Here is a 24,405-nt window from a genome sequence, read left to right as displayed (position 1 = left end):
ATGAATTGACATTGCAAAATTTCCTGACAATCTCAAGACGGTGTGCCGCGTCAAACTGGTTGAGAATCACGGCCACGGCACCTTTTTGAACGCGTGCGGCGTAATTGGCGCTGGTGCGCGCGTACTCACAGGCCTTTGGGCGGACACGGGTGCCACAGCCAGTGGACGTGCGGTGCGGGGACGCCGCGGGCCGTGCAGTGCACCGACTGTCGGCTCCCCCGCGGCGCCGCCCCCGCGTCCTGCGACGACGCGGCCTTCTCGCCGATTTGGGGACTCACTGCCACATACAGACACATCACAAAACCGTCACCGTCGGCGCAAACATTTTGGATCATCTTTTGAGGACTGGTTAAGCGGCGCACCCCCGCCCCCCCCCCTCGCCCCCTTTACCATCCCAAAACATCTCTCCTTTTTTCACCCTCAAAATCCAATCTTGTGGATACTTTACAGCAACTTTCTCTAAACGATTAAGGCGCGCACCCCCTTCAGCATCCGAGACAGATTTGATGCACCCCCCGCTTCCTTGTGCACGCTATGTCAAAACAAAAGCCTTTTGAATATTTTTACAGTGGCTCTTTCAAATCTTTGAAAGGCGCGCGCACCCCCTCAAAATCGCAACAGAGTCGGCGCACCACTTTATACCTGGCTTAAGTACCCACAAGCTAATCGTAAGCGTCTCACCGTTGACCACGAGTATTAGCGTGAGGTTCTGGTAGAGTCCGTGCTCCTGGACGCGGGCGCGCACGGTATATGTGCCGGCGTCCTCCTGCGCCACGTCGCGGATGACCAGCGAGTGGCCGTCGAGGTGGTAGCGGGAGCACTGCTCGGCCGCCACCTTGCCGTCCTTCAACCTGCGGGACCGCGCGGGACTTTTAACATTTTTTTTTTTTTTTTTTCCTTTTTAAAAAAAAAAAAAAAAAAAAAAAAAAAATTCGTCAACGTCGAGGTCTTACCAGATGACTTGGGGCGCCGGGAACGCCCGTAGTTTGGGCGAAATCCGGTAAGACTTCTGTCCCGCTTGGGCCTCCATGACGGATCCCCGTCTGGGCTTCAATCGGATGAAGGGCCGATCTGAGGGGACACGGCGGGAGGCGTGTCCAACAAGGGGGCGCTCGGAAAAGCTGCGGCGCATCTCGGCCGGCTTACCGTAGACGCTCACGGTGACTTTCTGCTGTTTGGTTTTGTTGCCGCTGCTGACGCGGCAGGTGTAGAGGCCGCGGTCGGAGCGCCGCAGCTTGGGGATGGTCAGGATGTTGTAGAACAACATGTGCGTTCTGTGCTTCAGCAGACGTTTGGACGTGGAGCCGCTGTTGCTCGCCTATTCGGAAGCACAAATCAGCCTTGGACTTGCACCAAAACGAATGAGTCATAGCGCACTTCCTGTTCACTTTCCGGCTCGGGTTCTAGTCTTTTTAAAAAAAATATTTTGTTTTTTGGAGCGCTGTCACGATCGACATTTTACGCCAGTGGCCGAAACTGCCGATTGCTAAAAAGCGTCCTTCCAAATCAACATTGCCGACTTCCTGATCAATTTCCATCATCGATCCTTGAGACTTTTTCCATGTGTCTGTTTCATGACAACCGGTCAAACTGCTGTCGGGGGCAAATTTTTCTCTTACTTGCCTGAGAATTTCCTCAAAATTGGTCCTAAAACCCAAATCGGCTGACGTCCTATTTCGATAAAACTGTCCACCAAATTTTATGTGGATTGGTGAAACTGCCGTCGGGGAGCTAATTTGGTAAAAATGGAATTTGCCCAAAATGGCCGACTTCCTGTTCAATTTCAGCCATGGATTCTTGAGACTTTTTTGGTGCGTCTTATTACGATAGACATGTCCACCCAATTTTGTGTCGATTGGTGCAAGTTTCCAGGGCTATTTTTATTTTTTTTTTTGCTGTCCTGGAATTTGCCCCAAACTCCTCCCTTATGCCGGGGGCGGGGGTGGGGGGGGGTGGCGCCGTTTACCTGTCCAGGGTAGTCCCACGAGATGTTGACCCGGGTGTTGAGTTCTCCGGTGGCGGTGCAGTTGAGCACCAGCCTCTCTCCCTTCAAGGCCTGCACCGGGCCGCTGCTGTTCAGATACACGTCCAGGATGTTACTCACTAAAGGCGGGAAGGAGGAGAAACGTGACTTTTCAGAATAAAAGCAAAAAGGCGTCGTGGTGGTGGTGGTGGTTTTGGCGGAGACCTGGCCGGTGGACAATGTAAATGCGCGACTTGTGCTCCACGCCGTCGACGAGGGTCTTGCAGAAGAAGAGGCCGATGTAGTAGAAGGTGGGAGTGCGGATGGTGAAGCCCCGCCTGCTGCTCCACACGATGTTCCTCTGGTCGGGGCTCAAGCTGTGGTTGGGGAACTGCCGGAGGAAGAAAACATATTTTTTTAAAACAAAAAAAAAAACAAAAAAAAAAAAACAGCGCTAGGATAATCTTTCGATTTTTTTTTTTTAAATGAGATTTTTCTTCCCTAATGAGCCTCTCCTGTCTTCCGATTGGCCAAAACGTCACTTCACAGTGAGGGCTTACTTTTATAGCGCCCCCCCCCCCCCCCCCCCGTGACTTGGGTGTGCGTTTCCCTTCAAATGACCCGCAGTATTTTTGGACTCCAATTTCCGGTCACGCTATCATTCCTCCACGCAGATGCCGATGAATCCTAGCGGCTTCTGGCTTCTTGTCAGGGTCGCCTTGCGTAACTCTTGCCGTGTTGTTGGGAGGCCGCGGCGAGGAAATGTTTACCCGTCGCGGAGAAAAGCCTCCCGCCCTCTCTCGGGGGAGCAGGTAGGAGCGAGGTGACCCTTTTCCGAGCTTTTGTTCTCCTCGCGGCGCCCTCTTTGCCCCTCTTACCTAAAGGGCCGGGGCCCGCCAAGGTGGGTAAGAGGACGCAGGAGGGTGGCCCGCATGGGAAACGGGACTGCGGGTCCATCTCTTCGCATCCTGTTACTACAGGATATGAGGACAGTTTGGACTGGGGGGGGGCGTCACTTTCACAGCCGCAGCGCGAAGCGGGTGGGGCGGGCCTCGAGGGTATTGTTGTATCGGGCGAACTAAAATGTAAAAAAAAAAAAAAAAAAAAAAGCCTTCCAGGAAAAAAACACTTGAGAGGCCTGTGACAGTCAGTGGATGAAGGGAAGGACGGGAGCTATTTTTAGAACCAAGTGTTTTAGAGGAGGACAAATGCAGTTCGTCCGGTACAAAAAGTCTTTGCATGCCGCACGTATTGCTCATTTGCTGTTCGGTTGCCTTCGCCGGAAGTGACTTTCTTCGGCGCTTCGCCGCTTCTGATTGGCTAGCGGCAGTTCGGGCTGATATTGGCGCCAATGCACAAATAGGCATTTTCTATGACATTTGACAGAAAAAAAAAATATATATATTATATATATTTATTTATTTTTTTAATTTAAAAGGGCTGGGAAAAATATCGTATCACGATATGTCGTGATACTTCATATGCCGATACCAAGTATCGATACTTTTGGATAATAGATTTGGATACAATATATATTTAGATAAATGATATTGATATCAATGATATGATGTTTGGATAAATATCTACATAATATAAGTATTATGTGGATAGATTTTTTGGGGGGGGATTGCATATACAAACATATATACTTTGCCATGTCCTAAATTGCCACATCATCATGAAAAAAATTATGCATTTTGAAAACTAAATACTTATCATAAATTTTTTTTTGTTTTTTCAAATAGTAGTAGCATTTCCGGTCACGCAAAAGCCACCAGAGGAAAACCTCCGGATGTTGAAATCACGTCGGGTTGGAGGAAACTATTTTTAGAACGATTCCCTCGCCGCTTACGAGCAGTCGTGGATTTGTCGGTTGAGCAACACTTTTATCAACATGAGCACGTATTTTTAACTCGCATTAGTCAAATCCGATTCCTGTTCCACCAAAGGAGAATTGCTCTATTTCTAATCTTCCCCGCTTGCAGGTCAACATTTTCGGTTTATGGACTCTTCCGCTTTTTCTATTCTTCATCATGACTTGAATGTCAGTTTGCTATTGGTGACTTGTCGCGAGGAAAATGAGCAATTGCTTCAGTGAGGGAGTGAAGCAACTGGCTATTTCGGTGCACTACTCACGCAACACATTTCATTCTGGGTTTTTTTTTTCCGGGGGGGGGGGGGTCATTTATCATAACGCCAAGCTTTCTCCGCATTCTGCTTGTTTGACAAATTCTCCCCGATTTAGTCATCCGGCAATTGGCACCGGCAGCCAGCGTATTAGGTGGCCATTCTGAGACAATGGCGCGAGCGTTTGGGGGTGGGGGGGGGGGGTGGGGGGGGGCGAGCGCAGCTACTCGGGGCTTCCTCCTGCCAGCTGTTTTAAGCATCATGCTCCAAAAAAGTTGGCGGCCGCGAGAGGGACTACGAGCGAGGCTGTGGGAAGTGACGCTGGCCGGGGGCCAGCGGGCCACTCTGGACCTAACGTCCTGTCTCCAGCCGGCTTCAAAACAAAACAAAAAAAGATCGGAAAAAGCTTGTTAAGAATCAGAAACGGTCGCCTCGGATGATCATCTTGGACATTCTATCGATGCTGTTTGACTTCAAAGGCAGAACCGGGCTGAATCTTCAAATGCAAAGGAGAGCGTCCAAACGCATTCGGATCCATAAACGCTCCAAAAAAAAAAAAAAAAACGATCTAATCGCTCGCCATGAAAAGACCGAATCGCCCCAAGACGGCAGCCTCAAACAAAATGGCCGACGTTCTGGTTCTTATCAAGCGTGGCTCCTTGAGACTTGACGCTTACCTTGACCAGGGTGCTGGTGACATTTGGGTGGGTGACCCTGCAAGGGATGACCAGCGGCTGCTTCTCCTTCATGTACAAAACATCGGGGCTCATCTCCGGATGGTCCACAAATGGCCGCCGACTGTCTGAAAGCCAAACACTGGCGATCAGCGACCCAAACGGCGCACAGCAGAAAATACATGCACATTTATGTCTCAGTGTATTGAGAAAAGGTGTTCCACAGAGTTGTATGCCAGGCCCACTTTCTGTTCAGCCGCGTAACCCGATTTTCAGTACTGTAAAGGTGTGGACTGTCTCTAAATGTTGCTTGCCAGCACTGACTGGGCTGTGGATGGCCCACCTTGATCCCCCCCCACCCCCCCCCCCCACCCAACTGCTTTCTCTTAGAGAGTTTATTTGTACTCTGTTGGTGGTTGCTTCCACTATTGTGTAGTCTGCGGTGCTCTCTTGTCATTGAGTCCACTAAACCCCTCCCCCCCCCCCCCCCCGCCACTGATGGCTGATGGCCGCCCGCCGCCCACAATAAACATGCAGACTGTTGGTAGGCAATTATTGCGCCGCATTGTTTGTGTGTTCGGGGCTGTTATTCAAGGAAAGCTAATCTCTGAACGCCCCCCAAAACAAAAGTACCCCAAGGACCGGCCCACCGAGCTGGGCTTCCTTCTGCCGCCGCTTTGATTCGGGGCGTAATGGAAGCGGGGGCCTGAGCGACGGACGACCCGCCCCGCGCCCCCTCCGCTGCCCCCGCGAGGGCAGAGATGCTCCGCAGGGGCGAGGGAGGGGCCGACCATCGCAGACTTTCTGCCTCCTCGTTGCTTTGGCGGCGGCGGCCTTCATCTTTATCCTCACACACACACACAAACACGGGAGACATACCTTGTCCGAGAGCCAGTGTCCCCACCCCCCGCCCCCAACCCTCACAACCCCCTGGCCTCCTCCCTTCAAGCACAGGATGCTGGAACGGGGCAGATAAGGCCGATGCCCTGCATGGGAAACTCTGCCCAGGCTTGAGTCTTTCAACAGCTGGCCCATTACACTCCAAAAAAGACTCGTATTTATATACAAATAGGAACAGAAATATATTGAGAGCGGCGCAAGGTGCTGAAACGGCGCTTGAAGTGTTTGGAGATCATCGGCGCTACTGTTTTTAGCACTTCCTGTTTAAAAACGTCCCGCCGTTACGGCGCAGGTCAGACTGAGACGTTTCAAAAGGGTAAACGTAGTATCCTCGCAGTGGCGCGCGTCGCTTAGAGAGAAGCGGCGTGAAAGATGGGGCGGCCGTTAGCTAACTGCAGTTGGTGCGTGTGTGTGTGTGATTTACGGAAGCGTAGTGCTGCCACGCCAGAAAAAAAAAAAAAGTTCAACATCATGATGCGATGTGGTCAATTTCACATTAAAACATGATAAGTTTGAATCCAGCAAATGAAACGAAGGATTTCCTGAGTTGGATTTGATAATGCGGCGTTTCTTGCTACGTAAACACTACTTGCTGAAGAAAAATGAGTCGCTAGAGAGTTTGGAAAAGTGGCTAAATATCGCCGAGTTGGCAACAATGAGTAGCCGTCGCTTTGTCGCCACCGCCTAGCTCCGCCCCCGGTTGTCACTGTAACGCATTTGTGTGATTCCCCCAAAGCTGCCCAAACAAGATGCAATGTCTTCTTACCTGCCACATACACGTAAACCGAGGCCTGGCGCTGCGCTCGGTGTCGGTAGCGGCACAGGAAGGAGCCCGTGTGGCGTGGCTGGGCGCCGCCCAGCAGTGTGACGCGACTGCAGTGCAGCCGTTGCGACTTGCCGCAGCGGGATTCCTCCACGCGGATCCGGTCGTGGGGCAGGTCGGGCGGGAAGGACCACGAGAGCTCCCAGCGACCTCTGGATGGCAAGACACACGCAAACGTACAAGAAACATCAATTCAATCATTTCGCAAAACAATGGAAGAAAATATGGGAATGGATGAATGAAAATGTCACAATGCGATGAGAAAGAGTCAGAATATTTTTAAAAAAAATGTATATACAATATTTTGATTCAATATTATGAGGAAAAAGTATAATTTTACAGTCATTTGGAGTCAAGATTGTAATATTCTCAGTGTCACAAAAAATATTATTTTTATTTTATTTCAAACTTTAATAATTTCAATACTTAAAACGTATGCTCATAATATTGAAAGAAAAATCTTGTAACATTTTAACTTTAAATGCCAAATAATGTCAACATTAACCATAATATTTCTATTTTTTAATTCTTGTAATATTTCAACATTTACCCCTGAGATATTTCAGTGTTATTTTTGGAACATCAACTTCTTCTTGCAAAAGGGGCGGAGCCAGAACATGACTAATGGGTGGGTCTGGAAAAATCAGGGTGGGCCTGAATATTTCTCTCACTTTGCACAATCCTCCTGTCCCGACACATCGTATATTCAAATAAAATGACAAACCGAATAATATGAAGTTCAGTTCTTCCTTAGACAACCACAACTATGGCATTCCTAATATTCAATTAAAAAAACCCACAATTTCATAAAAATGTAAAAGTGTATATTTTTTCATGAATCTCACTGGGTGGGCTCAGTGTAAATCTGGGTCGGCCTGTGCACACCCAGGCCCACCCATAGCTCCGCCCCTATCTTGCAATATTTCTTATAATATTGTCAAATTTTGCATAACTCACACACTTGGAAACATCTGCTAATGCTAACTCACAATGCCAAACACTATTGACATGCTAACAAAACTAGCACGGATGGCACTTTGAACTCTTTTACGAAATTGATACATATGTAGACAGGCTATATAACAATACAGGAAATGTATTCGTTAACCTCTGCAAAAACGTTTGCCCCATGTTTTTTTTTTGCGTCAATTCAACGGACATTGTGCTGGTCTTTCTGGTGTGAGCATCGTGCCCACCTGCGGACAGGTATATTAACATATATATGGCGCTTCTTCACAAATATATATATATACACACACACCAGTGAATAAATGAAATACCTGCTGCTGTCGCGTCGGTGTTAATAAACTCGCCCCGTTGCTTAAAGAGTCACGACAAGGATGCTATTTGTTAGCATTTAGCTAAAGCGGCTGTTTGCAATTCACCTGCAGCTGAGCTCCAGAGTCTGATTGAGCTCCAGGACCAGCTGTCCGCGCGTCCCCTCCAGCACGGGCACGCCGTATTTGCCGTTAGCCTCCTCGTCTGCACCTACGGGAGACAAGGACACTTACAGGCGGGCAGCGGGGGCAACCCGGGCACACTTTCAGTCAGGCAGCAGAAGGGGCAACCCTGAGCTCCCCCAAAACAAACCCTGCGTGGTAGTGGTCGAAGAAGAGCCAATCGCACATTTATTCTAATTGTTTTTTTTTTTTTTTGCCAGCCGTACATGATACTCTGTGAGATTTGATGGCAGCGGCCGTTCATTGTCGGCGTAATAATGGCTCCCCGCGGATGCCTCATTCACTGCAAAGTTGCCTTACTCACACTTCCGATAGCGCTTCCTTCTCTTTGACATTGGGTGACACACGCTCCCTCATTACACACTCTCATTATGTACAGAGCTTGCCTGGTGAATGACAAGTCAACCTCAAAAGACGCAATGGCCGTTTTTCTGTCATTTTCAGTTCCGATCATTGAGAAAAAAAAACATTATAGATTTAATAGAACAATGCAAATAGTCAAGAAAAGTTGATAAAAAATATTTCAAAAAATGCCAAGGTTTTGTAATTCATTTTCTTGATTAATGATTTCAAAACCAAAATTAATTCAGTCTAATTTTTAACCCTGGCTAATTAGAGTTTGAAGTAAATATCATATTAAAGACAAAATAATGCATTATTGACTATTGACGATTAAAACACATAACATACATATTTCAGATGGATTACGTCTGAATACTCCCCCACTAACTATTAGAAATTTTAGAATACATTAAAAAAAAAAATGCATACCACAAATATATCTATACATCACAAGACTAAAAAAGGTATTTAAAGTATCTATTAAAGAAAGAGCAAAAATCACAAATACAAGCCAAAAAACGGAAATTTGCTGCATTTGTACAAGTACTGAGCTTGTACATAAAAAGCATTTTGATATTATAAAATAAACATACAAAACGAAATCAAGTATCTATCCATTTGATGTATATATATATTTACATAGATATATGTGTGCATATATTTATACATGTATGTATATTTACAAACATATTATACGTATTAAAACCGCTTCTAAGTGATGTTCAAAACTCATTCTATCCCAATGACATTTATGTCATTTCACAATGGGTCTGAAAAAGTCCGGTTCTGAATGAGTTAAAAGTACTTCCGTTTTTTTTTTTCTTTTAATCTGCAGAGAGAAAAATTACCATTTGATCAAAGTGTAATTATTTCCTATATCGACACACATTTGAGGCCACGTGAACCGCCTCACAAAGCGCTCATCGAATTTGTTTGCTGACATTTCACTCGCGCTCCCTTGAACTCCTCGTGCGTAAGCTCCACCGGCACAAGCGCGTCAAAGTTGCGGCAAGTGCGCAAAAGGCGATCCAGTGATGCCCACTCACCTTTGGCAAAGAGCGCGTACAATCCACAAAGCAGAAAGGTGAGCAGAAAGTTCATCGTGTTCGTCCAACGACCGATAGAGAAAGACGTTTAAATCCCTTTGGGTGCGGATGAAGGTGACGCAGAAGGAAGACAAGTGACTTGAGAGAGTCCTGCGCGACGCGTTGCCGTCGTTGGGGCTTTATAGCGTTCCCACAGTGGGGGCCACCGGATGGCGGCCTTCCGTGACGTGTGCTGTCCGGCACACCCAAGCCAAGCCAAGCGCGTAACATCCACCTAGACCCACCCGGCCCTCAACTCCACTTCCAGCTTCCTTCAAGTGCTCCGAACTGGGGAATAAATCACACTGACCGGATCGCAATAACAACCTGCATGTGCACGTTTGCCTCAGTTGTAATTGACGAGGTGGCTTGCACGTACGCCACGTTTTTTTTTTTTCAACTCACCAGTGGCACGATTTCACAAGTGAAAGGCGCAGGTACACGCTTGTGAAAGGCTCTCATAAAAACAACTATAAATGATTTTCGCTCACACGCACAACAAGTGATACGCTTTGACATACATAAGTGAAACTCTCTACAATGCAATGTTTCATTTAAACCAACTTCATGAGTTGACTAAAGACAAGTTGGTTTGATCTCTTTCGAGACATCAATTGGGTTATTTTTGGGCCAAATAGTTTTTGAGTGTACAATAAATAAGAACTGTTTGGCAAAAATAAATACAGAAGCCAAATTAGGTCAAAAACCCGACTTTTGGGGTTATTCATTGAATCCAAAAAGTAAGCTTAAATAACCTTTAAGATTCTTATGGTTGCTTAAGATGCTTGATAAAAACTTGAAATACAATTAAAATTGTGATATGCTAATTTTCTAGATTTCACAATAATGGGGGGAAAACGTGAAAAATGGAAATAAAAGTGATTTTTCACAATTTTCTTTTAAATAAAGAGTACATATCATCAAATCAAATCAAAATTTGTCATGAGTTGTCATGATCCTAATTGTAGTATTTTAGAAATTGACCACTAGAGCTTGCTGTAAGCTCAACAACAAGTGCTGAGCTTGTACATTATGAAGACTAGTTGCTGCGATGGCCTGGCAACCAGTTCAGGGTGTCCCGCCTACTGCCCCAAGACAGCTGGAATAGGCTCCAGCATCCCCCCCCCCCCCACCCACCCGTAAGTATAAGCGGTTTAGAGAATGGATGGATTGTTCTTTACTTGACTTTTCAAACATTTTAAATAATTACCATCCTATTTAAAATCACCGCAGACCAAAGAAGAAACAAATATTTGTTTTGTTTTTTTAATTATTATTATTATTATTTTAACCCGCAACACACCCCAAAAGTGTTTTCTTGGTCCTTATTGGCGTCGGGGTCAGGCCTGACCTCGGGTCTGCTGGTGGATCCAGTCGGCGAACTTGACCACCTGCGTGTAGACGCCGGGACGGTTCTGCCTGGCGCAGCCCTCGCCCCAGCTCACGATGCCCGCCAAGAACCAGCGCCGGCCGCGCTCCTGACACACCAGCGGACCCCCAGAGTCACCCTACAAGCGAGAAAGAGCGCTCGATACAAAAGGTGAACCCAAGATCAGCGAATCGTGTATATGCACTCCATCCAAGCATTAGGTTAGCCACAATCAAGCTCATCCGACAGATTTGGTGAGCGTAAAAAGCCTCAGAAAAGTACATTTTTTCCCCCCATAAAAAATAAATCACATCTAAAAAATAAATAACATTCATTACTGGATCTAAATAAAATACTAACATGAGAGAATAAAAATCTATTTTATTAGGTGACCCTAATACGGCGTCTTACTAACTAGCTAGCCAACTCAAAATAAATAAATACGCGTACGCATTAGTCACAAACAAAATTCACCTGGCAGGCGTCGACCCCGCCCTGCAGGTTCCCCGCGCAAAGCATCCTGGGAGTGACGGCGTCGTCGTAGAGCTTGTTGCAGGTGTTCCTGTTGATGATGCGAACGGAGGCCTCCTGCAAGCGAGACGCCAGCTCCCCTGCCATGGACACGCACACACACAAAAAAAAAAAAAAAAAAAAAAATGGCACCGCTTCCCTCGCAAGTTGAGGGCCTGCGACGGATGAACCGCATTGCCATTCATTCCGGCACAAGGCGATACGAGTGTTTCGGCGGGGGGGGGGGGTTCCGCCGTCCAAAGAAATCGTACCCTCCTCCGTGAGGACGCCCCAGCCGGTGACGACGCAGCCGGTCCCGGCGGCGAAGGCGTGCGAGGGCGCCGGCACGCACGCGGGCTGCACCAGCTCGTTGAAGAAGACGGGGGCGGCCAGCTCCACCAGGGCGATGTCGTAATCGGACGTCAGCTGCTCGTAGTTGGGGTGCGGGACGATGCGCCGCAGCGGCCTGCTGGCGGCGGACGCGGCGCTCTTCCCCGCCGCCATCAAACGCATCCCCATGTGGGCCCGCCACGAGCGTGGATCCGAATACCTGCATACAAAAGGGGATACACGTAACGCGGATCTACACGAACAAAAGTATTTGTTACCGTACTTGATGGCGTCCGAGTCCTGGAAGCAGTGCGCCGCCGAGACCAGCCAGCGTGCGGCCAGCAACGTGGCGCCGCAGACGTGGCCGTAACGTTCCACCTGGAGGCTCACTTGCCACGGCCACGAGCCCGGGGACGCGTCGGCGCCCCCGACGATCTTGGGCCTTTTTCGGGGCCGGATGCCGCAACCTTACGGGAGCAGATTGAGTCATGCGCGTTCGTTTCAAATAAGAATGGTTGTTTTTCCACGCAAATATATAAGAGGATGTTGACACTTGTTTGCATAGCGCAGCTTAAAAGGCAAGACACAATGTGTGCTGCAGTGCCCCCAAATGGCCATTTTAATATGAATCATATATGATCAATTGAATGCATTGTTTATGTGCATACAAAAAAAAAAATCACAAAATGCAAAAAAATAAAAGGGCCATATGTGAGGCAGTGCCCAAAACAAAATTAATAAAAATAATCATTGAGTGAAAAATAAGTCAAGATAATAAGAAATTAAAAAATGAAAATCAAATCAAAATAAACATAAATGAACTCAAATTAAATAGAACAAAATGAAAATAGCAACAAAATTAAAAAAAAACTAAAGTAAATAAAAATAAAACAAAAACAAAATTAGATGTAAATAAAATAGAATAAAAATAAACAGAAAATAAAACAACAACATGAAATGATCACAACGCTCCTAAACGGTCACCTACCACACCGCAGCTCGTCAGACCCGTCCTGGCAGTCTTTGAGTCCGTCGCACTCGGGGTTGAGCTTTGTCACACACTTTCCGTTGCCGCATTTGTACGAGGATGACGGGCATCCTTTGACGTCTGCGGGAGGAACCAAAAAAACAAAACAAAGACCCCCCGAAATACGTGCGACGGTATTCCATCTTTTCTTAAGACCAATGCTCACACGCTCTGGTGCAGTTCATCTCGTCGCTGCGATCTTGACAGTCCACAACGCCGTCGCACACCGAGGACTTGGCCAGGCACACTTTGTTGCCGCACGTGTGGTAACATTTACTTCCTGCCAACACAGGAAATGATCAAAAGGTTCGCTCTGTGCGCGCGCACGCGCGCGCCTTGACTCACGGCAGCCGCCGTCTTCGCCGCTGTCTGCGCAGACGCCGCACTGGCCGCTTTGAGCGTCACAGCGGCCGTTAGCGCACGACACCTCGCCGGGCCCGCACGACGCTGGGCGCAAACAACAACACCGAGGCTAGAGCGCGGGTTTGATCGCGGATGGGGACGGGACGCTTACGGCATGCGGCCTCGTCGCGGCCGTCCTCGCAGTCCCTGACGCCGTCGCACGCTCGCCCGGCGGGGACGCAGCGGCCGTCGCCGCAGCCCAGCTGCCGCGGCGGGCAGGCTAAGCGCACGGAGGACACCAATCGGGTGCTGTGCCTGGAAATTTTGAAGCCAGCGCGGCGGCTACTTACGGCCCTGCGGCGAGAAGGCCCGGTAGCGCAGGTGGAAGCCCCGGTGTGTCACGGCTTCGTCCGAGTGGAAGTGGACGGAGAGCGGGGACGAGTAGACTCGCCTCCTGTCGCTGTCCGATAGCGGCTTGCACAATCTAGACCAATAAGGGAGGAGTTAGGGGGGTCACATGATCTTTTGAATTTAGTCCCGTCTGATCAGTGGAGAGGAAAAAGTGCAAGCTTGAGAAGTTGTCATAATATGACACATATTTATTATGTGACATTTTTTTATTTTATTGACAATATTTTTGGGAATGCTTTTTGATTATTTTGTTATTGATTACAACAAATATATGAAAAAAAAAAAAGTGTTATTATTTTTGTTATTTATTCAACGTAAATACTTTTTATGTATGAGTCTTATTTCTCATCTATATTAAAATTTATGAATGAATTAAGGATTTTTTTTTTTCTTTATTGAGTATTTCTATAATAAAGATTTTCTATAGGTATATAAGATGTTATTTCTAATAAATGTATACATTATCTTAAAACTTTGATCGAAGCCCATCTTGGGCTTGAGAGATGCCGCGGTTACGCTAATAAGAAAACGGATTCCAACGAATCCTCTCCCGCGCGCCCGTCACGACTCCTCACTTGACGCCGCCGACGTCCAGCCAGTCCTTCTCGCAGCCGTCCGACGACCGCTGGATGTCAAGGCTCACCACCGTCACGGAGATCAGGTACCCGGGCAGCGGTGCCTGAGCGTGTTTCGGTTGAATGACGGAAAAGCATGACAGTCAATCATTTGTGAGTGTGTGTGATTTATTAAAAAAAAAAAAAAACCCTCACAGTTATGACTCACCCGTAGTGTCCACCTGCAGTCTATATTAGGAGGGTAGTGATAGGGATGGTAAGGTGAGGAAATGGAGCCATTCCAAGACGACAGTGAGCCTCCACAACCTAAACACAACAAAAACACAGGCCACTAGATTAGGTACCCCAAGACAATATCATTTTCAAAGCGCAGACTTTGAATGCAACCACGTAAAGGTCCGCCATGTGTTCATAAAGTGCTCACATTAGCCACATTAGAATACACATCAACTATTTTCGGGCCCCTTGCGTTGTTCTCTTCTTCGTAAACCAACCTGCCTTGGGGACGGCCCGGAAGTACGCTTTGAAGGCGGCTCCCTCCCTCGGCCGGCTGAAGGAGAAGGTGAGCAGCATGACGTTGCCCGAGGACGTCAGCCCGGCGGCGGCAGGCGAGGCGCCCGGCGTCACGGGCGGCCCGCACCACCTGCGGCCAGGGGAGACAAAATGCCGGAAAGGAAGCCAAAAGGCAACAGGCGAGGAGAGCGCACCTGGCGATGATCCTATTCTGCAAAGGCAGCAGGAAGTCGTAGGCGGACATCTTGTGAGCGGCGCAGCTGGGCGCGCCGCCGCCGCCGCGGAGAGCGAGGACCACCAGGCGGACCGCGTGGCCCGACGGCACGCGAAGGCGCCACTGGTAGTACAGTTTCTTGGGATTGAGCAAGAGCAGGCTGCGGTTCGCGCCGGGTTTGGCGTACAGGTCGAAGGACACCGCTTCGGAGAGGAAGCGCGTATGAGCTTTGATGCATTCGCGCCTTCGGGAGGGCGAAGCCTCACCTTGGAAGCCCAACTGCCACTTCGCACTCTGGGGGCCGTTTGGATTCTTCAGCTTGTCCGATTTTTCGTCCCATTCGTCGGGATCCAAACCTACGCAGGCGCAATACACGTCGGCGCCGTCAAAACCGGCGACATTGTGACATCATATAACTAGATCTTTAAAAAAAAAAAAACAGATTTAGAAAATCTTTTATTTGATATATGACTCGATGAGGTTAACTGTCAAATATTGTGTTCATTTGTGAGTTTAATAAGGGTTGGAAAACTCGTTTTGGGGGCCATTGTGTCATCAGATTTGGAGAAAATAGTCGCAGATGCGGAACACAAGCGCACCTCGATTCCGGCCGACCGATTTGAACCGAGGTCCAGTGCGATGAAAAAAAAAAAGTCCGGTTTCAAGCGGCGTTACCCAGAAGGTGCAGCGTGACGTCGTCCTGCTCCAAGTAGTAGCGCCGCTCGCGTCGGCCGCCCCACACCGGCCCGTTGCCGCCCGCCAACCTGCGCTGCAGCCTCTCCGGGCTGGACCGGCGTATCGCCACGGCGACGTGCTCCGGGGCGGAGAACTGACTCCAGTAGAACACGTTGAGGCCTTCTGTGCCTTCGCTGCCACACACACACACACACACACACACACAATTTCATTTGCGTCATGACGCTCAGGTGTCCCCATACTTTAGCAAAAGCGGACCTGAAGGCGGCAATCCCTGAGCGCAGGTAGTAAGAGCTCCACGGGGACAACTTGTAGAGTTCTGAGAACTGGAAAAATATGGAAAAATTAGGGCAAGGCATACAATTTTTCAAAATGTACGTTACTTTTTAAAAAAAATATATAATTTATCTTATTTATTTCTCCTTTGCACAGCATTCGCTAAAATGACGGTCAATCTATGAGGAAATATTGTCGAGTAATTCAAGAATATGGTGATGGTTAGTGAGGGGGGGGCAGTGAGAGCTGTTCCTAATATTATGGTGAGAACCTCCTTCTCCCACTGTGTGTGTGTGTGTGTGTGTGTGTCACACACAGACAATGTTTGTATTGAAGCCTTTTGCTCGTCCTCTCACTATGGCGGGCTTGTCCTCAACACTGAAAAGAGCCTGATCCCCGAGGACCCTTTGGACCCTTCGGACCCCCCCCCCCCCCCCGGACATTCACACACATTGACGAGCTCTGGTTTCAGCTTTACGTTGAACAGCAAGGAGGATGCAAAAGAGGGAGAAGAAGCAAGAAGACAAGGAGAAGGGAATAGGCAAGCACCCGAGAGGGCAAAGTGCCAACTCACGTAAGGCTTTAAAGACTGCGCCTGCAGGCGAAACCGCAGCGAGGAGCGGTCGGCCAGCTCGGCGGAGAAGCTCAAGTTGGGAAACTCCACGCTGCAGCCCAGGAAGAACACGGAGGAGGGCGGGGCTGCTGGGGGAAAAGGACAAAATATTTACAGCAATGCCGCGTCATCAATAACAAAACTCTGGGGAGATAATGCCCTGCCTAAATTGGTGAAAGGGTGTTTTTTTTTTTTTTTTTTTTTTAAGAGGTAAAGCAAATTAAAAACAATACCGAGCTGATATTGTACTTTATAAAAACGTACAGTCATGAAACAATTACATGAAATGTAAAGAATTAAAAAGTTTTTTGCTTCAGTTCAATAGCTAGTGGGCTACTCCTTCTGGTGTGCTCCTTTGCCACCTGTGGTTGGTAAAATATTGAAACAAAACAAAACAAAAAACGTTTGAATGATGATTCAAATGTGTTCAACTGACATTTTATTATCTCAGCTCATTTACATAAATGACCACATTTTATGTCAAAGGGATGTAACGTGATCAAGTTGTTTTGTGTGTACAGACATATGGACGGAGAAGGTCGCAGCAATATCTGTGTAAGTCAATCTTGCCGGAGGATAAAGAATACTAGCCTGTGAGTTATCTGTCTGCATGTGCTTTTTGTGTTCAAATAGCCATTGCTTAAGGTTTATAACCAAGGCCCAACAAATACAGATTTTTTTTTTTTTTTAGGCTGATATTTGGCGGAGTAAATTTCTGACAGCCGATTGATCAACTGAGTAATTTGAAAAAATAATGCGGATATTAATTACAAAAGATGTCAATTCCAGGCAGAACGTTTGACTTCTTTGCAATACTTAGTGAAATATTTCTTTGACATATGTTATGTGTTAATGCGGAAAAAAAATCAGTTTGATTAAATTGGTGATAAGAAAACAACACCGATGCTATGAGCTAGCCTGACTATGATATTTTGCGCTAGCATTAAGCTAGTGGGCTTCAGCAAGGCAAAGTTACGTGGTTTGCTGAATTGAATTACACGGCAGCATCTTAAAAGTCTCTTTTACAGAGTTGCTGATGAAGCAAAGCGTTACTCACGTGTCAAGTAGTGGGCGGCTAAAGCCGTGACAGCGACGCATGCCAAAACGGACGCGAGTCCCAGCGTCCGCCGGCTCCTGCGGCGACCACATTCGGGAAGGCGAACCGGCTCCACTTCACTCTTTGTCGGCGAGCTCGGAAGCTCCTTCAAGACCTCTTCCTTCTGTGAGACACGCAGATTAAGGTGAGCTCCATCCTGACTAAATGGGCAGGGGGATGGGGGGGGGGGGGGTCTTACCGGCACCCCGGAGGAGCTGGAGCACCCATGCCCGAAGACGCAGTACACCTGGCAGCTTTCCCTCCTCATGGCGGAGTCCCGGTTCGTTCCGGTGAGGCGATTGCAAGATCGAGACGAGACAAACCCCCCCCAACCCCCACCGAAATCCGACCCCCTTTTTCATTCACCCGCTCCGCTTTTTAGGTGTGAGCCCGAGTCCCACAATGCATTGCACGGCCGGGGCGGGGGGACAATGGGGCCACTATGCACAAACCACGTTGACTGACGTTTGTGTGCAAACTTCGCCCCTGTCGCAATTGCGGCCGGTTGAATGCTCCGCGGGGGTGGGGCGGGGGGCGATATTTTAGCGAGACCCCTCAATCACTAATCTGGCATCAAATGACTCGAGATAGTGTAAGGTACATTCAATCAACGTTTATTGTGCAATGTTCCACGAACAATCACGGTATTTTCAAGACGGTCAAATTGGCGAGGGCGTGCTTGAAACGGGCACATGGGCCAAGTCGTTTGTAGATGAAGTAAAAAAAATTCAAAACGTATAGCAGGATGTAAAATAGCCCATTTGAATAATTCGTAACTCATGCCCAGTTTAATTGTAGTTCCAATTCATTAAATTATCATCCACTAATTAATTCAAACTTAAAATATGTGCACATATTTTTAGTATTCGTGACAAGTTGATGAAACAAAATATTAAAATTTAAAATTGCTCTACTCTTTAAACTGCTGTGTTAAAAATAACCCAATATGGGATTGCAAATATAAGACAATATCAGTTAAAAATAGTTTTCAATTGTTTAACACAACAGTTTGAAGAGAGTACATTTTGTATTTGATTATACTTTATTATATTTATTTAGTGGGCGGTATAAAGAAGAAAAACTTTACCCAATGTCCACTTTGATTTTGCTTTTGCTTTTTTTTTTAAACGAACGTTGCCGTCAGCTGATATGGCCGTAGATCCACGAGGTGAACTTGCTGACCCTGGCGTACACCCCAGGCAGGTCCGGTCTGCCGCAGCCCGCCCCCCAGCTGACGATACCGATCAGGAACCAGCGGCCCCCGCCCGGCGCCTGACACGATAGCGGCCCGCCTGAATCCCCCTGACCAATCACAGCAGAGTACACAAACCGGGTTGGACACATTGCACAAGGGGCATTTTGGGAGGCTGGCGCGGAGGCGGGGCTCACCCTGCAGGCGTCGCGCTCCCCCGACGGGACCCCCGCGCACAGCATGCGGGGCGACACGGGGCTGTAAGTCTTCTTGCACTCGGCCCGGCTCATGACGGACACCCGCGCTTTCTGCAGCACGGACGGCAGCGACTTGTCTGCGGGGAGGAAGCCACGTGTGACGTGGACGCGATTCGCGTCATCTCCCACCGGCGCCCTTCCTCACCCTCCTCCGAGCGATGCCCCCAGCCCGTCACCCAGCAGCGGTGTCGGGCGGTGACGGCGTGCGAGGCGGCGGGCAGGCACACGGGCCGCACCAGCGGGCCCAGCGAGGCCGGCCACGCCCTCTTGAGCCGCAGGAGCGCCACGTCGTAGTCAAGCGTGCGGGCGTCATAGTACTCGTGCACCACGATGCGCTGGATCTCCGCCACGTGCCCGGCGGAGCCCGCCGTCAGCGCGCCCAAGTGGGCCCGCCAGCGCCGCGGGTCCGACAGCCTGCGGGGACTTCCGATGTCAATCTGCAGACCGGCCAGGCGCAAGAGAGAGAGCGAAGAAAGAGACGGCGACCTGTCTTTGCTGAAGCAGTGCGCCGCCGAGACCAGCCAATCGGATGAGAGCACGGAGGCGCCGCAGATCAGGTGACCCGAGAAGTGCAGGCTGACCTGCCAAGGCCACTCGCCCTCCTCGGAGTCGGCCCCGCCCACGATGCGATGGGCCCCGGGGTGGGCGGGGAGCCCGCAAGCTGCAGGAGACGGCATGGTTTAATAGTAGCCACTAAAAACACCAAAACAGCACTTGGAACACATTACAACCTTTCCCTTGACAATTCACTTTTTTTCAAATGCAACAAGTAGAAATACAGTCATCTATTTGCATTTAGTTTTCCTCACCACAGTCGCGTTCGTCGCTGCCGTCCTGACAGTCAACGATGTCGTCACACCTGGCGTTCTTCTTCCGAATGCACGAGCCACTGTTGCACTGATAGCTGACGGCTGAGCAGCTTGTTTCTGGCAAACGGCAGAACACGTCAGGGCCAGAGGCGTGCAGACTCGATGGATATTCTTGGAAGACGTCTCACCCCGGGTGCAGTTGGTTTCATCCAATCCGTTGGCGCAGTCCGTCTCACCGTTGCAGACAAACAGAGGATGCAGAGGGCCGCCGCCGCCGCAGTTTTTGCTGGGCCTCGCTGCAACGATAAGACAAACGAAAATCAACAACAACAACAACTTTTCTCTCTCTCTTTTTTTTTTTTCTTTCGGGGAAATAAACATTCAGATTTCCATCGCCGTCTCGAAGCAATTCGACTCACAGCAGAAGATCTCGTCGCTCTCGTCCTGGCAGTCGTCCAGCCCGTCGCAGCGTCGACTTTTCTCCACGCAGAGTCCCGTGGAGCACAGGAAGTGACTTTCCGGACAAGCTGCGGGGAGGACGAGAGCGGCGGCCACGACATTAGGCACCCCTGCACTAATCGAGTAAATCCTCTTCAACGATAACAACAAACCCCCCCTTACGTTGGCTGATGTTGTAGCTGCTGTACGACGCCTGAAAAGGTTGCGCGGCGTTTCGGGAGGTACAGCGAAACTCCACCTCGACCGTGCGCTCCGCAATGCGAAATATGCTCTCGTGTCCCACGTAGCTGCCACAGAAACTGTCAACCACAAGGTCAGTCAATGGCTTCCTTCAGCAACACTAATTTGGGCTCATTATTTGGCAAGCTGAAAACTATTAGTTAAGCAAGTGGGCTCACAATTCGGCAACCGCCTCTGTCATCACTATTTGGCAAAGAGAATGTAACTGTCCCTGTTTTTACGTGATGATTTTTGTTGTTGTTGTTGTTGTTGTACTGGAGTGTTAAATAATTTATGAAGCAGTTTAGCTACATTTGGGCTCACTATTTGGGAAGCGGGAAATCCTAGCCAAGCAGCATGTAGGCTCACAATTCAGCAAACAACTTCTGCTGTTGCCATGCCTGGCAGCAGATGCATTTCACCGTTACAAACTGTTAAAACCCACACACGGGATCACTATTTGGCAAGCAATTTGGTGTTATCTAAATATCCTCGGTTATCCCAAGGCATTATAAAGTGTTGACTCACTTTTTGTCAGTACTCTAAACCTTTACATTTTATTGTAGCATATCTGTCAGAAAAAAAAAAAAATCAATGTTATTAAATGTGTTTAATGCTCATACATGACTTCGTTGACCCTCCACCATCCATGGTCACAGCCCTTCATGTCTTTTGGTTTCAGCATATAGTTTTTAAGCTGCAGCGCAACCCCTAAAGCAGCGTCAGGAGTCTAGAAACAAAAAAAAAAAAGGCATACAAAAAAAAAAGGGGGGCGGGGGGATAAATAATGGAAAACTAGAGTATAAGATACATCATTTTGCTGGAGCTTTACCTGAAAGAGCCACGTGCAGGAGCAGTGGGGCGGCATGAGGCTGGGGTGGAAGGGGCTGTAGATCCGGCCCGTCACGTGCGGTTGTGACGCGATGCGAGAAATGCACACTGAGGAGAGGTACAGTGCATATGAGAAGTCTACACACCCCTGTTCAAAAGCCAGGTTTTTGCTTGATTTTTTTTTTTCCTCCCCTTTCTTTCAGAAGAAGCCCGAAGGTAACACTAAACCCTAAAGAAAGAATTTAAACAAGAGTGCATAGACTTTTTGTATCCACGGTACATGCGTGTTAAGAATTAAAGATGACAGACACTCTTCCGTGATGGCCTCAAAATGTCCTCTGAAGCTCTTGGGTCCGCTGGTCATGGTGAAGGACAGCAGCATGACGTTGGAGGTGGACACGAGGGAGATGGAACTGGACACTGGCGCACACAGCCTGGAAACACGCGGACGCCATTTTTTTTTAAAGAAGACAATGGCATTGCAAGGGATACAGGTCGGGGGAGGGGGGGGGGGGAATTCACCTGTGCAGTACTCGCCCCCTCATGGGCAGAAGAGCGTCGTACACAGTCAGGGCGTCGTGAACGCAGTCGCTGGGCTCGATTTGGAAGGAGGCCACGGTCAGCCGGATGAGAAAATCGGGCACGGTGGTGAGCTTTACGTGGCATCGCACACCGCCCCATGACGAAAAGACATTCAAAGGGACCCTCGCACCGGGAAGGCTGGCGTAAAGTTTGTCTATACACTGGGATCCTGTAACATTCACATTTGAAGGCTTACCTCTTGTCGTTTTGTGCGAGGATATTCAATCACGTCGGTAGATGTAAAATATTAACGCATTACATATCTACTCTGACTACAACTATATACCACAAATTGAGAATTCCTTGATCAAATAAGTGCATTTCCCTTATTTCAGGTGACAAAACATTCACCTACCTGCTGCATTGGATGTGTAATCTGAGCGTTGGACGGCTGCAAAAAAGTGCAAACTAGTCATTTTTTTTTTTCTTTTTTATAAATAGGACACACACTCTCCACGCATCATCTACATGAGCCACCATTGACAAAGATGGAGTCGATGTCTACAGGCAGGTCCAGCAGGTAGCCCACCGATGAGCGGTTCTTCAGACTGGTGTGGACCGAGTCCCTGAGGATGACGCCCACGCATTCCTCGCACACCGACGCGCTCTTCAGCCGAGGGACCTCAAACACCATCCAGAAGTGCACCAGCACGCCTCCCTTGTTGTTGCTACTGAGGGATTACACACGGTAAATATCCAGACCATATGAGTAAATAAAGACACTGTCGTAATGAGCTGAGCGGTTAGGCTTTATTGAAGTGTTTGGGGCGTGAAAGTGCAGAGCTACCGAATTGGGGGTGTCAAATGACCATGTCAGGGATAAGTTCAACAACAAAGAGGATGGGGTCAAACATTGACCTCTGGGGAACACCACAGGGTAATTTTGACTCACTGACACCAATTTCACCAGTTGGCCTGAAATTGGGTGGGCATGTCTATCGTAACACGACCCGTTGCCGAAATTGAACCATTTTGGTTTAAATCGGGCATAGAGAGCCCCATTACTGAGTATGCCTATGGGCCCCCAAATGACTAGCTAGGCCCTTGGATATACATCGACAAGAAAGTGTACCTGAGGTCGGAAATGATGACATGCTTGTACAGGCGAGCCACAGAGGACATCTTGTACACACTGCTCACCTGCAGCAGCAGCAGCAACAACAACATTTAACACGGTAAAAGTGCACAGTGCAGCTTGCACACTTGCACAGTACAACAGCCCACATACCACATGCTGTATTTTGGTCGCCATGGAGACAAACTCCTGTGATCCGGCCTGGCGGTACTCTGGGATGAAGTCCACGTTAGCCACGCGGAACATCCCAGCAAAGTACACGCCACTGTTGCCCTCGCGTCGAACTGGGATCATTTGATGTCGCACAAGAAATGCTAGTCCATTATTGTTAGTCCAGTAATTTTGTTGTTTTAAATGTATGTATAAAACAGGCATGACTGATTATTTGGGATATAAATATTTTTAAAAAGTAATGTTTGATACAGATTCTATTCTAGTCATTTTTTCTCATTACATTTAAAGAATGGTTTTAATTTTTAAAAAATGGACAATATTTTGGATGTAAATATAAATACAGGGTGGAACATCTTTTCATACATTTATGTATAGGCATTATGGAAACTGCATAATGCCCACCCTGCATAACGACTATTCTGTTATTCTATTTTTCTGAAATATTTTTTTTAAATCATTTTCAACATGGGGAAAAACAACTCATTTGTATTTTGGATCAAAAATAAGAAAAAAAAATAAAAATCTTCATCGGGCACTTACATGGGTGAATATTGCGTAACTTGGCCAACACACACTTACATATGAAGACCCAGAGTAGCGACCACAGGACCACCACCAGCACAAAGACTACAGCCGTGATGATGACTGCCAGGTGCTGAATGCTCAGCAGGTAAGCCCAAAGCCTGGACAGACCTTTGGGCTTCCGCCTCGTCTTCCTGTACATCCTACACAGCTTCTGCAGCGTGTGGTCCACTGTGGAGATCTCCACGGATACGTCTGCGACCTACAGAAACACACATAGGGGAATTAGTTACCCTTTGAGAGAGCCCACTCTTAACAAGGATGTGGTTAATGACGTAGAACCAACTGCAACAAAATGTCAAGCAGGGCATGTTCAGAGAACCGTTAAACACTTTAGACTATAATAGAAAACGACAAAAGATGTGAATGTAATGCTGTTTCATCCCTACTCTGGTGAATTGAATTACACTGCACATGTATTATTCATTTGGCGTCATCCCTTATGCAGCAGGGTAGACTCGCGAAAGGGGAGAAGAAGAAAAAAAAAAAAAAAGTCACATTCAAGGATAGGTGGGAACAGTGAAGAGAATAAGTCTACAAAGTCCTTTTACCCAGGGGTCAAGGATTGACTCCTGCGGAACACCATAGGCATCAGTTTCATCCAAAAAGTCTATATTACACATTACTTGAAATGACAATTGTGCATTTGCGGTTCCTCCTGAAATTTTACCCGTAAACCCAATTTCTTTGTCAGTAAATAAACACAAATGAAAAAAAAGAAAAAAGAAAACATGTTCTTACGCTGGCGCCGTCTTGTTGAGATGCGTCGACATCTCCGCTCTCCTTGCACTCTGAGCCCATGACACAGGCATCCCCACTTAGCGCCACTTTATCTCCATTGCCAGTTTTCTTTTTGAAAGATCCATTTTCAGGAGAAAA

The 24,405-nt window shown here is 48.0% G+C and overlaps 3 protein-coding genes across 9 annotated transcripts in view; all 3 read right to left on the bottom strand.

Annotated features, from left to right (window-relative positions):
- The window catches only part of flt1 (fms related receptor tyrosine kinase 1), a 40,207-nt gene extending 29,754 nt beyond the window's left edge, over window positions 1-10,453 (bottom strand). For all 3 annotated transcript variants that reach the window (XM_086020166.1, XM_086020167.1, XM_086020168.1), the window contains exons 1-10: window positions 9,336-10,453; window positions 7,873-7,975; window positions 6,431-6,639; window positions 4,768-4,892; window positions 2,189-2,354; window positions 1,967-2,103; window positions 1,147-1,318; window positions 954-1,071; window positions 682-851; window positions 130-277 (exon numbers count right to left, since the gene is read on the bottom strand). In XM_086020166.1, coding sequence (XP_085876292.1) covers window positions 130-277; window positions 682-851; window positions 954-1,071; window positions 1,147-1,318; window positions 1,967-2,103; window positions 2,189-2,354; window positions 4,768-4,892; window positions 6,431-6,639; window positions 7,873-7,975; window positions 9,336-9,390 — 1,403 coding nt within the window. In that variant the 5' untranslated portion in view covers window positions 9,391-10,453. The remainder of the gene's footprint in view (window positions 1-129; window positions 278-681; window positions 852-953; window positions 1,072-1,146; window positions 1,319-1,966; window positions 2,104-2,188; window positions 2,355-4,767; window positions 4,893-6,430; window positions 6,640-7,872; window positions 7,976-9,335) is intronic.
- A 171-nt stretch (window positions 10,454-10,624) lies between these two features.
- Window positions 10,625-17,680, bottom strand: LOC147127268 (suppressor of tumorigenicity 14 protein). 3 transcript variants are annotated; one of them, XM_086020176.1, is made up of 19 exons: window positions 17,546-17,680; window positions 17,308-17,470; window positions 16,212-16,339; window positions 15,620-15,687; window positions 15,341-15,534; window positions 14,932-15,021; window positions 14,646-14,868; window positions 14,433-14,581; window positions 14,147-14,244; window positions 13,939-14,042; window positions 13,303-13,436; window positions 13,125-13,232; window positions 12,956-13,057; window positions 12,777-12,890; window positions 12,572-12,691; window positions 11,867-12,050; window positions 11,526-11,803; window positions 11,218-11,354; window positions 10,625-10,882 (listed from the first exon to the last, which is right to left on the bottom strand). In XM_086020176.1, exons 1-19 carry the CDS (start codon window positions 17,612-17,614, stop codon window positions 10,715-10,717), a joined length of 2,631 nt encoding a protein of 876 aa, XP_085876302.1. In that variant the 5' UTR covers window positions 17,615-17,680; the 3' UTR covers window positions 10,625-10,714. The 3 variants fall into 3 exon arrangements, with proteins under 3 accessions (XP_085876302.1, XP_085876301.1, XP_085876303.1); XM_086020175.1 differs by having other exon boundaries at window positions 14,437-14,868; XM_086020177.1 differs by lacking the exon at window positions 12,956-13,057 and having other exon boundaries at window positions 14,437-14,868.
- Window positions 17,681-18,484: 804 nt separating this feature from the next.
- tmprss7 (transmembrane serine protease 7) lies at window positions 18,485-24,395 on the bottom strand. 3 transcript variants are annotated; one of them, XM_086020181.1, is made up of 18 exons: window positions 24,268-24,395; window positions 23,524-23,728; window positions 22,924-23,054; window positions 22,768-22,835; window positions 22,173-22,366; window positions 22,051-22,086; window positions 21,636-21,864; window positions 21,423-21,547; window positions 21,115-21,221; window positions 20,906-21,012; window positions 20,226-20,362; window positions 20,024-20,131; window positions 19,793-19,900; window positions 19,605-19,721; window positions 19,282-19,456; window positions 18,941-19,209; window positions 18,736-18,872; window positions 18,485-18,648 (listed from the first exon to the last, which is right to left on the bottom strand). In XM_086020181.1, the coding sequence occupies exons 1-18, from the start codon at window positions 24,325-24,327 to the stop codon at window positions 18,487-18,489; spliced, it is 2,475 nt and encodes an 824-aa protein (XP_085876307.1). In that variant the 5' UTR covers window positions 24,328-24,395; the 3' UTR covers window positions 18,485-18,486. The 3 variants fall into 3 exon arrangements, with proteins under 3 accessions (XP_085876307.1, XP_085876304.1, XP_085876306.1); XM_086020178.1 differs by having other exon boundaries at window positions 18,485-18,872; XM_086020180.1 differs by having other exon boundaries at window positions 18,485-18,872; window positions 22,173-22,363.
- Between the last annotated feature and the right edge of the window lie 10 nt (window positions 24,396-24,405).

Source organism: Filicampus tigris, chromosome 21 (genome assembly GCF_054856515.1).
Source record: "Filicampus tigris isolate MCC_2025a chromosome 21, RoL_Ftig_1.0, whole genome shotgun sequence".
NCBI classification, from domain to species: domain Eukaryota; kingdom Metazoa; phylum Chordata; class Actinopteri; order Syngnathiformes; family Syngnathidae; genus Filicampus; species Filicampus tigris.
Note: the sequence above shows the minus strand (reverse complement) of the source record. Positions and strands in the feature narration are given on the sequence as shown.